The following is a 15259-nucleotide window of genomic DNA, read 5'->3' as shown; positions in this document are numbered from 1 at the left end:
AAAATTGCTAAAGAACATGTTTTTCAAGCAGCTCCTATTTAAAAAAAAAAAAAAAAAAAAAAAAGGAAATTCAACCACTGGAGGAATAGTCCAAAGATATAGGAATAATTGAAACTATCAGCCTCTCAGTTATTTCTTATGCAATTTTGTGTGTAATACCTCTTTGCTCTAATTTATTAATAGGAAAATAAAACTTTGAGATAAAGTTTTGAAGTTTTAGCAATTATGTCTAAAATAAGTACAGGCATATCCCAGATACATTGTGGGTTTGGTTCCAGACCACAGCAATAAAGTGAGTATCACAATAAAGTGAGTCAGTCATACAATGTTTTGGTTTCTCAGTGCATATATTATGCTTATACTCTACTGTAGTCTATTAAGTGTGCATTAACATTATGTCTAAAGAATAATGTACGTATCCTCACAAAAAAAATTTTACTGCTAAAAATTGCTAACAATCCCTTGATTCTTCAGCAAGTTATAATTTTTTTGGAGGTAGAGGATCTCACTTAATGGTGATGGCTACTGACAGATTAAAGTGGTAGTTACTAGTCTGAGGTGGCTGAAGCAATTTCTTAAAATAAGACAACACTGAAGTTTACCTCATTTATTCAATATTCCTTTCATGAAAAATATTCTCTATAGCATGCAATGCCATTTAACAGCATTTCGCTGACAGTAGAATTTCTTTAAAAATTGGAGTCAGTCTTCTCAAACTGTGCTACTACTGCTTTATCAACTAAGATGATGCAATATTCTAAATTCTTTGTTGTCATTTCAAGAATGCTCACAGCACCTTCACACACTAAAAACTACTTTCTTAGCTCATTCATCAGAAGCAGCTCTTCACCTGTTCAAGTTTTATAATGAGATTGCTGCAATTTGGTCACATCTTCAGGCTCCATTTTTGTTTTTTTGAGATAGGGTCTCTCTCTGTAGCCCATGCTGAAGTGCAATGGCATGATTATGGCTCACTGGAACCGCCGTCACCCGGGCTTAAGCAATCCTCCCACCTCAGCCTCCCAGGTAGCTGGGACTACAGATGTGCACCACCACACTCAATTAATTTTTTTGAATTTCTTTTGTAGAGATGGGGGTCTTGTTATGTTGCCCAGGCTGGTCTTGAGCTCCTGGGATCAAGAGATTCTGCCACTCCAGCCTCCCAAAATGCTAGGAGTACAGGCGTGAGCCATCACACCTGACCTTCAGGCTCCCTTTCTAATTGTAGTTCTCTTGCTGTTTCCACTACATCTGCAGTTACTCCCTCCAATGAAGCCTTTAGACCCTCGAAGTTATCCATGAGGACTGGAATCAACTTCTTCCAAACTCCTGTTAATGTTCATATTTTGACCTTTTCACGTAAATCACAAATATTCTCAGTAACATCTAGAATGGTAAGTTGTTTCCAAAAGATTTTCAATTTGCTTTGCCTAGATCCATCAGATCATTTGCCACTATTTATGGCAGCTAATGCCTTAAGAAATGTATTTCTTACATAATAAGACTTGGAAGTCAAAATTATTCCTTGCTCCATGGGCTGCAGAATACATGTTGTATTACCTCCTTGTACATCTCCATCAAAGCTCTTGGGTGACTATATGCATTGTCAGCGAGTGTAGTATTTTGAAATAAATCTTTTTCTCTGAGCAGTAGGTCTTTACAATGGGATTAAAATATTCAGGAAACCATGCTCTAAACAGATGCGCTGTCATTCAGGCTTTGTTCTTCCATTTAGAGAACACGGGCAGAATAAATTTAGCATAATTCTTAAGGGCCCTAGGATTTTTAGAATAGTGAGGGCTGCCTTCAACTTAAACTCACTAGCTGCATCAGCCCCTAACAAAAGAGCCAGCCTGTACTGTGAAGCTTTCAATCCAGGCATTGACTTCTCCTCTCCAGCTATGAAAGTCTTAGTTGGTACCTTGCAGTAGAAGGCTTTTTGTCTACATTGAAAATGTGTTGCTCTGTGTATCTACCCTCATCAACTATTTTAAACAGGTCTGCCGGGTAACTTGCTACAGCTCCTCCATCAGCACTTGCTGCTTCACCTGGCTCTTTTATGTTATGGAGACAGCTTCTTTCCTGAAACCTCATGAACCAACCTCGGCTAGTTTCAAACTTTTCTTCTGTAGCTTCTTCACCTCTCTCAGCCTTCCTAACATTGAAGAGAATTTGGGCCTTACTGTGAATTAGGCTTTGGCTTAAGGGAATGTTGTGGCTGGTTTAATCTTCTATCTAGGCTCCTCAAACTTTCTCCATATCAGTAATAAGGCTGTAATGCTTTCTTATTATTCATGTGTTCACTAGAGTAGCATGTTTAATTTCCTTCAGAACTTTTCTCTTGTATTCACAACTTCACTGTTTGGAGTAAGAGGCCTAGTTTTTAGCATATTATCTTGACTTTCAAAATGCCTTCTTCATTAAGCTTAATTCTTTCTGGCTGTTGAGTTACAGTGAGAGATGTGAAACTCACTTAAATAGTTAGAGACCATCATCATTAGTTAGAGGCCTAATTGAATTATGCCAATTAATTAGGTTATTAATTGGCCTAATTTCAATATTGCTGTGTCTCAGGGAATAGGAAAGCACAATTAGACAGAAAGAGATAAGGAAGCAGCCAGTTGGTGGAGTAGTCAGAACACAATATTTATCAATTAAGTTTGCTATATTATATGAGCATGGTTCATGGGGTCCCAAAACAATTACAATAGTATCATTAAGAATCACTGATCACAGATCACCACAAAAGTTATAATAATAATGAAAAGGTTTGAAATATTGTGAGAATTACCAAAATGTGATAGAAACAGGAATTGAGCACACACTACTGAAAAAATGGTGCCAACAGACTTCCTTGACATAGGATTGCCACAAAGCTTCAATCTATAATAAAATGCAGTATCTGTAAAGTACAATAAGATGAAAAGCAATAAAATGAGGTAGGCCTGTGTAGTTCTTAGCAGACAATGAAAATGGATGCAGTAATTTTTAAAGAACTATTCATTTTTTTCAAGAATCTCAAAGAATTCATGAAAAATTCATGCAGTTAGAGGAATAGGCCAACAGCCACATAGTTATTATTGCATACGGTTATTGTAAAGAGACATTCTATGTAAATTATATATATGGATTGGCCAGATTCAGCATAATTAAGTGAAATGAGAGAAGGAGCCAACAGGACTTTGAAGGATATTATAATTTTCCTGAAAAATTTAATTTAGTCTAAGGACACTATTAAATAATCACGGAGTACCTTTTAGTCAACCTCAGAGGATTTCACATAGTCTGATTACTTAGTTAACTCCTACAAAATTGAAAAACTGTATGTTACAGAAAACAAGATTTTAAGTAATATTTTTTAAAAAAATTGGAGTGAAAAAGAACTGCATGTTCTCACTTATACACGGAATTTAAAGGTGAACTCACAGAAGTAGAGAGTAGGATGACGGTTACCCGGGGCTATGTGTAATGGGGACAGTTGGAAGATGTTGGTCAAAGGACATAAAATTTCAGTGAGGCATAAGAAATAAGTTCAAGTCATCTACTGTGCATCACTGAGTACAATTAATAACAATATATTGTATACTTGAAAATTGCTAAGACAGATTTAAGCATTCACATCACAAAAAAAATGACATATATGTGAGGTATTACCTATGTTAATTAGCTTGATTTAGTCAGTCCACAACATATACAAATATCAAGACATCATTATAAGCACCATAAATATACATAATTTTCTGTCAATTTTAAAAAGCTAAATTTAAAAATTAGTAAAATAACACTAGCCTAACCAGTTTACAGAGGTGGAATCCACATATTTTCTAATTTCAGTTGTTCTCACAGATAAAATAGATATACTAATACAACAAAATAGTATTTTAGTTGTTACTGGCTCTAAGTTTCATTTATAAACAACTATATTGATTTCTATTATAAAATTAGAGAGGTTTTCCTATTAAAAAAAAATACTGGGGGCTAGGCGCAGTGGCTCATGCCTATAATCCCAGCACTTTGGGAGGCCGAGATGGGCGGATCACAAGGTCAGGAGATCAAGATCACCCTGGCTAACACGGTGAAAACCCATCTCTACTAAAAATACAAAATATTAGCTGGGCGTGGTGGTGCATGCCTGTAATCCCAGCTACTCGGGAGGCTGAGACAGGAGAATCGCTTGAACCTGGGAGGCAAAGGTACAAGTGAGCCAAGATCGCACCACTGCACTCCAGCCCGGGTGACAGAGCAAGACTCCGTTTCAAAAAAAAAAAAAAAAAAAATTGGGACACTCATTTATTATAAAAATCTCATTTCTTTAGCAGCATATATACAGTCTCAGGGAAGAAGTAGGAAAAACAGCAGTTGCCAGTGTACTATAAATACTATTATTATTTTAGCTAAGTGTGCCAGGCAAACCCTAAGAAACCTTATCCTGACTGATGAGGAAGAAGATGTAGAGAAGATTATATATTTTCAATATGAGGGACCTGCCATTATGTTTTGTTTATCTGGTGGCAAAGAATGGGAACTTAGGAGATACATAAGAACCAGAACAAAAATTTAATCTTTTCATTATCAAAATTAAGTAACAGAAAATTCACATAGCTACTCAGGAAACATGTTAACTTGGAACAAGATTAAATCTAAACACTTTATGCTCAATAAAGATTAAAATAGATAGCTAACGTATCATCTGAACAATTCCCTACTATTGCCTCATACTTATGGTATCACTTAGTCTAAATCTAGATCTTTTCTCATTGTAAGTTCTTTGAAAGCTTCCTCTACATACTGCCTCTGTCCTACTTAATTATCAGAAATCAAGACTAGTTGTAGGCCATCCAATTAGCTAATTATCATTCTTAATTAATTATCTAATTACAAAGTAGGCAACTGATTCTAAAAAAGTGGTGAGATTGCTAAGCTACGGTTTCTGTTTGGTACCATCAACTGTAATTTCAAATACAAAAGGAAAGATTCCCAAATATCTACAAATCCTTGTATGAAGAATTCTCTTCATTCCTTTATGAAGGAGAAATGGACACAAAAAAGTATCCATTGTCTTTTATTTGCAGTTTCTGCTTCAATATTCTCATTCCTTTATCCTGAGTCTTGAGAGTCACTGATTCTTCATTTACCACATGTAAAACATGAGGCTGGAAAAAAAAATGAGGTTCCTGAGTAGCTCACCTCTATTAAGATATACTTTTAAATTATGATAAAATACTTTAGCAGGTAGTTTCAGCAAGATTTACTGCAGCTCTTTCAACTGATTACTACTGTGTGTTTTCCTTTTTTTTTTTTCCTTTTTTTGGAGGTGAAGTCTCACTCTGTCACCAGGCTGGACTGCAGTGGCACAATCTCGGCTCACTGCAACCTCTGCCTCCCAGGTTCAAGCAATTCTCCTGCCTCAGTCTCCCGAGTAGCTGGGATTACAGGCACTTGCCAACACTTCCAGCTAATTTTTCTAATTTTAGTAGAGACGGGATTTCACCATGTTGGCCAGGATGGTCTCAATCTCTTGACTTTGTGATCCGCCTGCCTCGGCCTCCCAAAGTGCTGGTATTACAGGCCTGAGTCACCATGCCCAGCCCGATTACTACTGTTTTAATCAGCAACATGTTAGTTGCCGGAAATATTTACTCAAAACTTACCACACCCGGCGTGGTGGCTCACACCTGGAATCCCAGCACTTTGGGAGGCCGAGGCAGGCGGATCACAAGGTCAGGAGATCGAGACCATCCTGGCCAACACGGTGAAACCCCATCTCTACTAAAAAATATACACAAAAAATTAGCCAGGCATGGTGGCGGATGCCTATAGTCCCAGCTACTCCGGAGGCTAAGGCAGGAGAATGGTGTGAACCCGGAAGGCGGAGCTTGCAGTGAGCGAGATTGCGCCACTGCACTCCAGCCTGAGCAACGGAGCGAGACTCCGTCTCAAAAAAAAAAAAAAAACTTACCACAGGATGAGGGGACATACTGAATTGTGTGTGTGTGTGTGTGTGTGTGTGTGCGCACACGCGCATGTCTGTGTGTGCATATGTCTGTACATGGAACTCAAGGAAAAGTGGTCAAGTATGAAAGAGGTCAGTAAATGAAGACTATCAGAGACACCAGACACTTGCTCAAGTTTATTTTTCTTTCTCCTTATTATGTCTCTACTCTTGCATCTATTTTATTCATTCTACACCATTCTGTGTCTTCCCATATCTTATAGGTGTACTCTTTTACTTTATAACTTCAGTTTGCTCATGGCCCTTCACCTTACCCACCCTTTTCCATATCACTGTCTCTCAGTATCAGATCTTGCCAATGCTAACTTTGCCTCTGTTTCTTCTGAGTTAAATTTCTAAGGCAAAAAAATTAAAAATAGAACTACCTTGTGATCCAGAAATCCAACATCTGCATATATACCCAAAAGAGATGAATAAAGGATCTTAAGATACGTGAACACCCACTGTTCACAGCACTACTATTCACACTAGGCAAGAGGTGGGAACAACCCAAGTGACCGCTGAGAGATGAATAGATAAGCAAAATGAAGTACACACATTTTGTACCTGCTGAATATTTTTTGGTCTTTAAAAAAAAAGGAGGCTGCTGAGGTGGCTCACGGCTGTAATCCCAGCACTCTGAGAGGCCGAGGTGGGTGGATCACCTGAGGTCAGGAGTTCGAGACAAGCCTGCCCCAAATGGTGAAACCCTGTCTACACTAAAAATACAAAAGTTAGCCAGGCATGGTGGTATGTGCCTGTAGTCCCAGCTACTCAGGAGGCTGAGGCATGAGAATCACTTGAACTCAGGAGGCAGAGGCTGTAGTGAGTCGAGATCATGTCACTGCACTCCAGCCTGGGTGACAGAGCTAGACTCTGTCTCAAAAAATAAAAAATAAATTAAATTTAAAAATAAATAAAGGAAATCCTGTCACATGATACAACATGAAGCTTGAGTACATTATGCTAAGTGAAGTAAGCTAGTCAAAAAAGGACAAATATTGTATGATTTCACTTATACGAGGTATCTAAAGCAGTCAAATTCATAGAAACAAAAACTAGAATAGTGCTCACTAGGGCCTGGAGAAGGGGGAAACTGGGAGTTGTTACTTAATGACAATGATTTTTGGTTTTGAAAGACAAAAAAGTTCTGGAAATGTGTATTCACAACCACGTGAATACCATATATGTAACACTACCGAACTAACTGTGCATAAAAAATGGTTTAGGTGGTAAATTTTATGGTATGGTTTTGCAATTTTAAAAGTTTTTAAAATGTCTGAGACAGGGAATCTGATTTGCCCAGATAATCTTTTTGAAGCAAACTACACAAGCATGGGTCAACAGCAAGCCTATGAACTGCTGGTAATGTCAGAGGCGTGTGAAACCAGAGCAACTCCATCTTGAAGAGGAGCTGGGTATAATGAAGCTGAGACTTACTGGGCTGCATTTCCAGACGGTTAAGGCATGCTAAGTCACCAGATGAGATACAAGGTCAGCATAAGATACAGGTCATAAAGACCCTGCTAATAAAACAGGCTGCAGTAAAGAAGCTGGCCTAAACCCACCAAAACCAAGATGGTCACAAGAGTGACCTCTGGTCGTCCTCACTGCTACACTCCCTTCATCACCATGACAGTTTACAAATGCCAGGGCAAAGTCAGGAAGTTCCCCTATATGGTCTAAAAAGGGGAGGCATGAATAATCCACCCCTTGTTCAGCATACCATCAAGAAATAACCATAAAGATGGGCAACCAGCAGCCCTCGGGGCTGCTCTATGTAGTAGCCATTCTTTCATTCCTCTACTTTTTTAATAAACTTGCTTTCACTTTATGGATGTGCCCTGAATTCCTTCTTGCACAAGATACAAGAACTCCTTCTCGGGGTCTGGATTGGGACCCCTTTTCTTGTAACATCTTTCTGGCGACCACTGGAGAGACTATAGTGCAGAAACCCCCGACCCAAAAGTTAACAAGTTTGGGTAAGTGGCGGGGCCCTGTAACAGTATGGTTATTTAACAACACTTTAATGAAATACCTACTGTTTCAGACACTATGCTAGGTTCTCAGACAGGTGCCCACCCTGCTCTGATCAGCAGGCTATATTCCCAGTATGTTTTCCTTATAAGAGGGGTTGATAATCTACATTTCTAAAACCATGTCATTTTCATTTTCATAAGTAAAATGCATATTTCTATTGAATTATATTCTGTCATATGGTTAAATAAAGGGAATTTAGATTTTGTAGGTTTTTTGTCTTCTTTGCCCTAAGCTATTACCATTGCCATTTTGCCTAAAAGAAACAGTGTAGGTCTTCTATAACTGCTGTAAAAGATCACTTGAAAAAAGTGACCTTTACAGGACAATGTTCTTGAAAGAAAATTCATCAACTTCTAAGTTTACTTTAAGTATGCATTAGCAGCACAAAACCTTCCAAATCAACACATTATGAAACACACAAGAATCCTCCTCAGAATCATCTTATTTGGCACAAATATTATAATTAGAAAAGATGGAATTCCTGCTATTAAATCATTTCATTAGTTCCCAATCTATAAATTTAGAAACAATTACTCCAAAGAGTGCTTAAACAAGTTTCAAGAACTACCTTAGTTCAGAATTGCATTAAGTAAATTACATTAAGCAAACTGCCTATTAAAACATGAAATACAGGAAATGTTTCAGTCCCTATCTGCCTAGATACTCCTGACTTCTTTCCGCTTCTGTGACAACATATTCTCTTAATTTTCTTCTCATCTTTCTGGGAGTTCCTCTCAGCTTTCGTCACTGGATAACCTTTTCCTATTCAATTATTGAATATTGGCATCTTCATGGTCCCAGCCCTAGAACTTTTATTTTATATCTAAACTTCGAGTTACACACTGATGATTCCCAAATCTATACCTCTAACCCAGACTTCTTTCCTTAGGTTCAGATCCATATACCATACCCTACTATCCATGGACTACCTACTGAAAATCCCTCCATTTGAAGAGATACCAGAAATCAGTGACCAAAATTAATCTTATTATCGAAGCCCCTTTCTCTCTGCCCCTCCCCCTCAGAATGTTCCCTCTCTGTATGCCATTTCTAGTAAATGCCAACTTTCAACCAGTTGCCTAAGCTAAGAATTCTAGATGCCCCTTTCTACTTATTCGAATTCTACCCAATATTCTGAATACATCCCAGGTAGCAATCAGTCACAAGTCCTTTTAATTTATTTTAAATATATCCCTTCCTCTGGAACCCAACTGCTGTAGCCTTAATTAAATCCTCATAATTTTTACCTGGCTAATATTATACCTACCTGGTCTTTAGGTGCTCCAGCTCCAGCATTCCCATGATTAAGCTGTGTCAAAGTTTCCTCATTTAATGTCTGACATTATGTACAATACGACTATACATTTTCACTGAAACAATTATATACTATATTTATTTCCCTACAAGAATGTAAACTTATGTATGGGAGCCATGATACATCACAATAAATGTGTTGAACGAATAAATACTTCTTCAGTCTTTCTTATCACTCCCTCAGACCTATCCAGCTTCCAGGCAGACTGAATTACTTGTACTTCTGTCACTATACCATGCTACTGTGCTTCCATACCTTTATGTACATCATGACCCTGCTAGAATGCCTCCACTTGATTTTGCACCTGAATAGGCTTTGTATTTATCCGAAACAGTCAGTTGAACCATCAACCTCTTCAGCTTTTTAAAACACTGGGCTCTTAAAACCACAAAACAATATTGTGTTTTTAAACACAATATTCCATTGTGTTCCCATAGCCACCTCCAGTTACTTACTATACTATATGGCAACTGAGAATTTTTTGCGTATCTCTTCCATGAGACTATGAAGTGCTCAAAGGCAGAAACTGTGACTTTATTGTATCCCCAGTATCTAACATATTACCTGGCACTTGGCAGGCCCCACAGCATTATTCACAGAATAAAGCATGAATCTGTTTTGTATGAAATGCCAGACTACATCTCTTAAATAATCTATAGTATAAGTTTGTGGTCAAACAAAAACAAGATACAATAAAGTTTCTTAAAAATATAGATGATACTTCTTCTTAAAAATACAGATGATACTTTTCTGTATAACATATTTTAGTTCCAAAAGGAAATATAACCCAAATGCATAGTTACCTCAGCTCTACTTTAGAAATAAGTGATGCATACAACAAATAAACATTTTCAAAAATTCTATACATTGTTTCCGGAGAAAGTTAGAAGACAACATTTTTTGGCCTAAAAATTATGTGTATCACACCAAAACATTCTACAGTGACTTCAAAGATGAACTAAAGTTAGTTATGAAACTAATTTTTTTTAAAAAAATCTTTTAAACTATCTAAATTCAACAAAAACTATTTTTCCAAAGACTTGATAAATTACACTTTCTGTCTTATCAAACCAATTGATATTTATACATACTTCCTAAGTCATTCCGCTTTATATTAAATTGTTTAAAATAGGCCCCTCATAAGAAAGTAAATATAAGTAGATTTTGGGATCAATGAATAGAGCCAGAGCTTTTGCTGCATCTTCTTACTCTATCACATACATTAGTGGAACTCAAATTATAATACGAAATATTATTTTATCAGAAGAACTGACATATGAACCACTTCTGTCAAAGTACCATATATGGACTCACATGGTTGTGCTACTGAAATAAGGACACAAGTAGAGAGCGAAAGGCCACAGGAAACCATGGGAAAACATTACAGCTCTCTTTAACACTGAAGACTTATTTCAAGCCTCTTTTAAAAAAAAATCACTTGGTAACAGCTTTATTATCTGAAGACAAAAACAGGGCTTAAAATTCACTTAAGTACTCGATCTTGTGCTCTATCAATATTTTATCCTTTCATGGCCACAAATTTTAGAAGCAATAAACCAAAGGACAACTTTCACATATGCTGAAAGTATCTACTTAACCTTAACAAGTTGTTTCTCATATAACAATATAGAAATAATTTGAGAACTGTCACAGTAAGTCTAAAAAAACACTTTAGTTTCATATTTAAGTACAAAATATTCTACAGTAATTTTTAAAAACAACAATAACTAGTTAGCAAATTGAAAAGGACTTTAAGTATCCTTGAATTTCAGCTAGAGATATTTTCTAAAATGCTATAATGGTCACATTTAAAATATAATGTTCTTTGGTCTGTTGCTCTAAATGATAAAAAAAAAATTATCTCACACATTATTTTCCCTTCTGAGAGCAAAAGAAAAGAACAACATTATATCAAAACATAATGCTAAAATGCAAAAGATTTAAGAATTTAAAAACTACCATCTTGATCTGAAAATTTCTCTTGAATAACATGAATTCATACACAAAAGTAACCCAACTGAGATGAGGCATTCTGCAAAGAAAGACAATGTAGACTCAGAAATGTTAAATTATCACTTCTATACAGAAACAGTCTCTTGTGTAGAAGCAATAAATTGCAAACATCTTATAAAATGTTCTTAAATTGTTGGTTTTCAATTTATGTGGAATGGGATATTTTGAATACAAGAAAGTACAATGAGAAGCATAAATAATTTCAATTTTGTCATTAAACATATTCTGTTTGGCCAAATTCAGTTTTAGTATCTTGTGACTACTTAGCAGAAAGTTCAATTTAAGTCCTCTGGTATAGTGGTTAAAATACACATTCTAGGGTATTAAAGGAAGGGTCTGATGCCTTTGTAGAGAGTTATCAATAGAAGTAACAAAGATCTAGATACAATACATGCTTCATAACTAAAATGAAGGAAAATAGGATAGAAAAGAATTTATAGCTAAATAAGGTAGCTATCAGCTTTTCTCATCTTAGACTATTTTTTCAGTTACTACTTCAAATCAACAATTACAAAAAAAAAGCATTTCAAGTAAACAAATTCATAATTTCTAGTAAAAAAAAAAAAAGGAAAATCTATTAAAACATTTCAATACACACTACACTACACCCTCCAGTGGGCAAGCATCCATGGAAAAATATAAAAAGATTTAGGTGGATTTTCCACTCAGTTAAATCAGTACTATAACTAATTAAATGATGACTCTAAAAACCTCATTAAAAATTCACACTATTTTTTTTTTTTTTTTTTTTTTTTTGAGACGGAGTCTTGCTCTGTCACCCAGGCTGGAGTGCAGTGGCCGGATCTCAGCTCACTGCAAGCTCCGCCTCCCGGGTTTACGCCATTCTCCTGCCTCAGCCTCCCGAGTAGCTGGGACTACAGGCGTCCGCCACCTCGCCCGGCTAGTTTTTTGTATTTTTTAGTAGAGACGGGGTTTCACCGTGTTAGCCAGGATGGTCTCGATCTCCTTACCTCGTGATCCACCCATCTCGGCCTCCCAAAGTGCTGGCATTACAGGCTTGAGCCACCGCGCCCGGCCTAATTCACACTATTTTAATTACTTGTTTTAGTATCTGAGTTAGAAGCAGCAAAGATTTTTTATATATATTTAGATATTGTGGTAGAATAACAGAAAAAATAAAATCATGATCTACTTCATCTTTCCTTAAAAAGCAAAGTGCCATCAGGCTCTTATTTAACTTAGAAAGAAAAAAAGGTAAACAGTATAAATCTCATACAAAGATGTATAATTAAAAGATAAAAGTATTCATATCATGAGCTGCAAAAGCTAGGCACTAATAATTTAAAGAAACATCCAAAAATTATGGTTCCTTAGTGAGAACTATTGCAGAAAAGTAGTATGTTCAATAAGTTTTCCAGGAAAACAACTCACATTATCACCTGGTAATATTTTGTATTACTGGTCTCATGAGGCTATGTGGTCACTAAACAGAAATATAAACACTTAGAAAAAATTAAGAGACTACCTATAAGAGCTCTTTTTCTATATGGCTAATGTTTCAGCACTTAGATGACATAATAGAAGCAAAGACTAGATTAAAAGTATTTTACAAAGTCCAAATATCACTTAAAGTTTCTCCTGTTAACTTCTCAAAATCCTTATTTAATGTTAGTAAAATTTACAATAGAATACAAAACATCTTTAATACAAATACCTAGAAATTTCACATGAATATGTACACTTCCCAAAAATGCATCAAAGAGTTCTTGCATATATATTCTCTAGGAAAAACTAGTACAACTAAGATTACTTGAGGTCTTGAACTTACTACAAATAGGCTATGAAACTAGAGAATAAAGGACAACAGTGACATCTAGTGGATGTTTCAAATATATATCATGTATATCAAATCAAAACATTTTATTGCTAGTGTTTCACTTATCACAACTGCCTGAGGAGCTATATGATAAATCTTTAGTTATATATCAAAAGAAGCCAACTCTACTTACAAAAGGTTTATCAGTATGAGTGATCCAATCATTTGATAATGTGAAATTTTTAATGAAGTACAATTTAATATGTCAAGTCATCAGAGAACCAAACACTAATTAAATGTATCAGATATGTGACTAAAAGAAGGGCTGTCAGTTGGTCCAAAAATAAGAGGCCAGGTGCGGTGGCTCAAACCTGTAGTCTCAGCACTTTGCAAGGCCGAGATGAGTGGATCACTTGAAGTCAGGAGTTCGAGACCAGCCCAGCCAAGATGGCAAAACCCCGTCTCTACTAAAAATACAAAGGAGGCTGAGGTAGGAGAATCACTTGAACCCGGGAGGCAGAAGCTGCAGTGAGCTGAGATCAGGCCATTGCACTCCAGCCTGGGTGACAGAGTAAGACTCTGTCAAAAAAAGGAAAAAAAAAATTGATTATGATTTTTAAAAAATTTTAAATATTCTGAATTTAAAAAGCACTGGGTGAACAGAAGAACTTAAGAAAACTACAAGCTGATTTATTTGTTAATCTATTCAAGCACAGGAAGTACAGATCAACCAGCATGGCCTGTCAGACAAAAGAAGACAAAAGAAGAAATGCTTTTAAATTAAAAGAAAACTATCTAATTTACAACAATTTTTCAAATTTTCAAAAGCTGAAATTAGTTTTCAAGAAAGGTTTCTTAAAAGTAAGGGCTGAGCATGTGGCTCATGCCTGTAATCCTAGCACTTTGGGAGGCCGAGAGAGGCAGATCACTTGAGGCCAGAGTTCTAGACCAGCCTGGCCAACACAGCGAAACTCCGTCTCTACTAAAAATAGAAAAAATTAGCTGGGCATGGTGGCACATTCCTGTAATCCCAGCTACTCAAGAGGCTGAGGCATGGGGATTGTTTGAACCTGGGAGGCAGAGGTTGCAGTGAGCCAAGATCACACCACTGCACTCCAGCCTGGACAACAGAGTGAGACTCCGTCTCAAAAAAAAAAAAAAAAAGTAAGTTAAGATAATTGTCTATAAGAAGACCAAAAAGTTAGCTCAAAGTAACAAACAACTTGAGTTCAGATGTCAGCAAGATGGTACTCCCATGTTCACTGCTGCTTTATTCACAATAGCTAGGATACAGAATCAACCTAAGTATTCATCAATGAACGAATGAATGGGTAAATAAACTGTGGGGTATATATACCCAATGGAATATTGTACAGCCCTAAAGAGAAGGAAATCCTGTCATTTGCAGCAGCATGGATGGAACTGGAGAACACTACTGTTAAATGAAACAAGCCAGGAACAGAAAGATAGATACCACATGACCTTATTTATATATGGAATATTAAAAAGTTGAACTCAGAAGCAGGAGAATGATAGTTTCTAGGGGCTATAATGGAAAGAGGGATTGGGAAGATGTTGGTCAAAGGGTACAAAATTTCAGTTAGATAGGAAGAATAAAATCAAGAGATCCAGTATATAACATAGTGACTACACTAATAAACAAAGTGTTATATTCTTGAAGATTGCTGAGAGTAGATTTTGAGAGTTCTCACCACAAAAAAGTGGTATGTGAAAGTAATGCATATGTTAACTAGCTTTATTTAGCCATTCTACAAAGTATACATATTTCAAACCATCATACTGTACATGATACATACAATTTTTATTTAATAATTTTTTTTAAAAGACAATGAATATCTCAAAGGACAAAACAACAACAAAAATATCTTGGACAATATCCTCACCTGTTCTTATCTGTCAATACATATGCAGTACATGTCATTTGTATTAAGTATTTTATTACTAACTCCGATAAGAAATATAAATTTAGAGACACAGTCTTAATATAAACATTAAGTCAAATAAGAACTAAGACCACAAATTAACTTAACTGGAGACCTTTCAAAGATCACAAGTGCTTCCCAAATCTCTCAGAACCACCAGATTTTAATGATTATTTAGG

General features: G+C 36.2%; 1 protein-coding gene across 6 annotated transcripts in view; it reads right to left on the bottom strand.

Annotated features, from left to right (window-relative positions):
• ANAPC10 (anaphase promoting complex subunit 10) overlaps positions 1-15259 on the bottom strand; it is a 148481-nt gene that overhangs the window by 98944 nt on the left and 34278 nt on the right. The window contains exon 5 of one of the 6 annotated variants that reach the window (XM_011987147.1): positions 4944-5153. The exons of the other annotated variants lie outside the window; for them this stretch is intronic. Within the exon in view, the coding sequence (XP_011842537.1) occupies positions 5022-5153 (132 nt within the window). The 3' untranslated portion in view covers positions 4944-5021. Of the gene's footprint in view, positions 1-4943; positions 5154-15259 lie in introns of those variants that run through there. 6 annotated transcript variants of the gene reach the window in all.

This window comes from Mandrillus leucophaeus, unplaced genomic scaffold, assembly GCF_000951045.1.
Source record: "Mandrillus leucophaeus isolate KB7577 unplaced genomic scaffold, Mleu.le_1.0 Scaffold301, whole genome shotgun sequence".
In the NCBI taxonomy this organism is placed as follows: domain Eukaryota; kingdom Metazoa; phylum Chordata; class Mammalia; order Primates; family Cercopithecidae; genus Mandrillus; species Mandrillus leucophaeus.
This window is presented reverse-complemented; position numbering and strand designations above follow the sequence as displayed.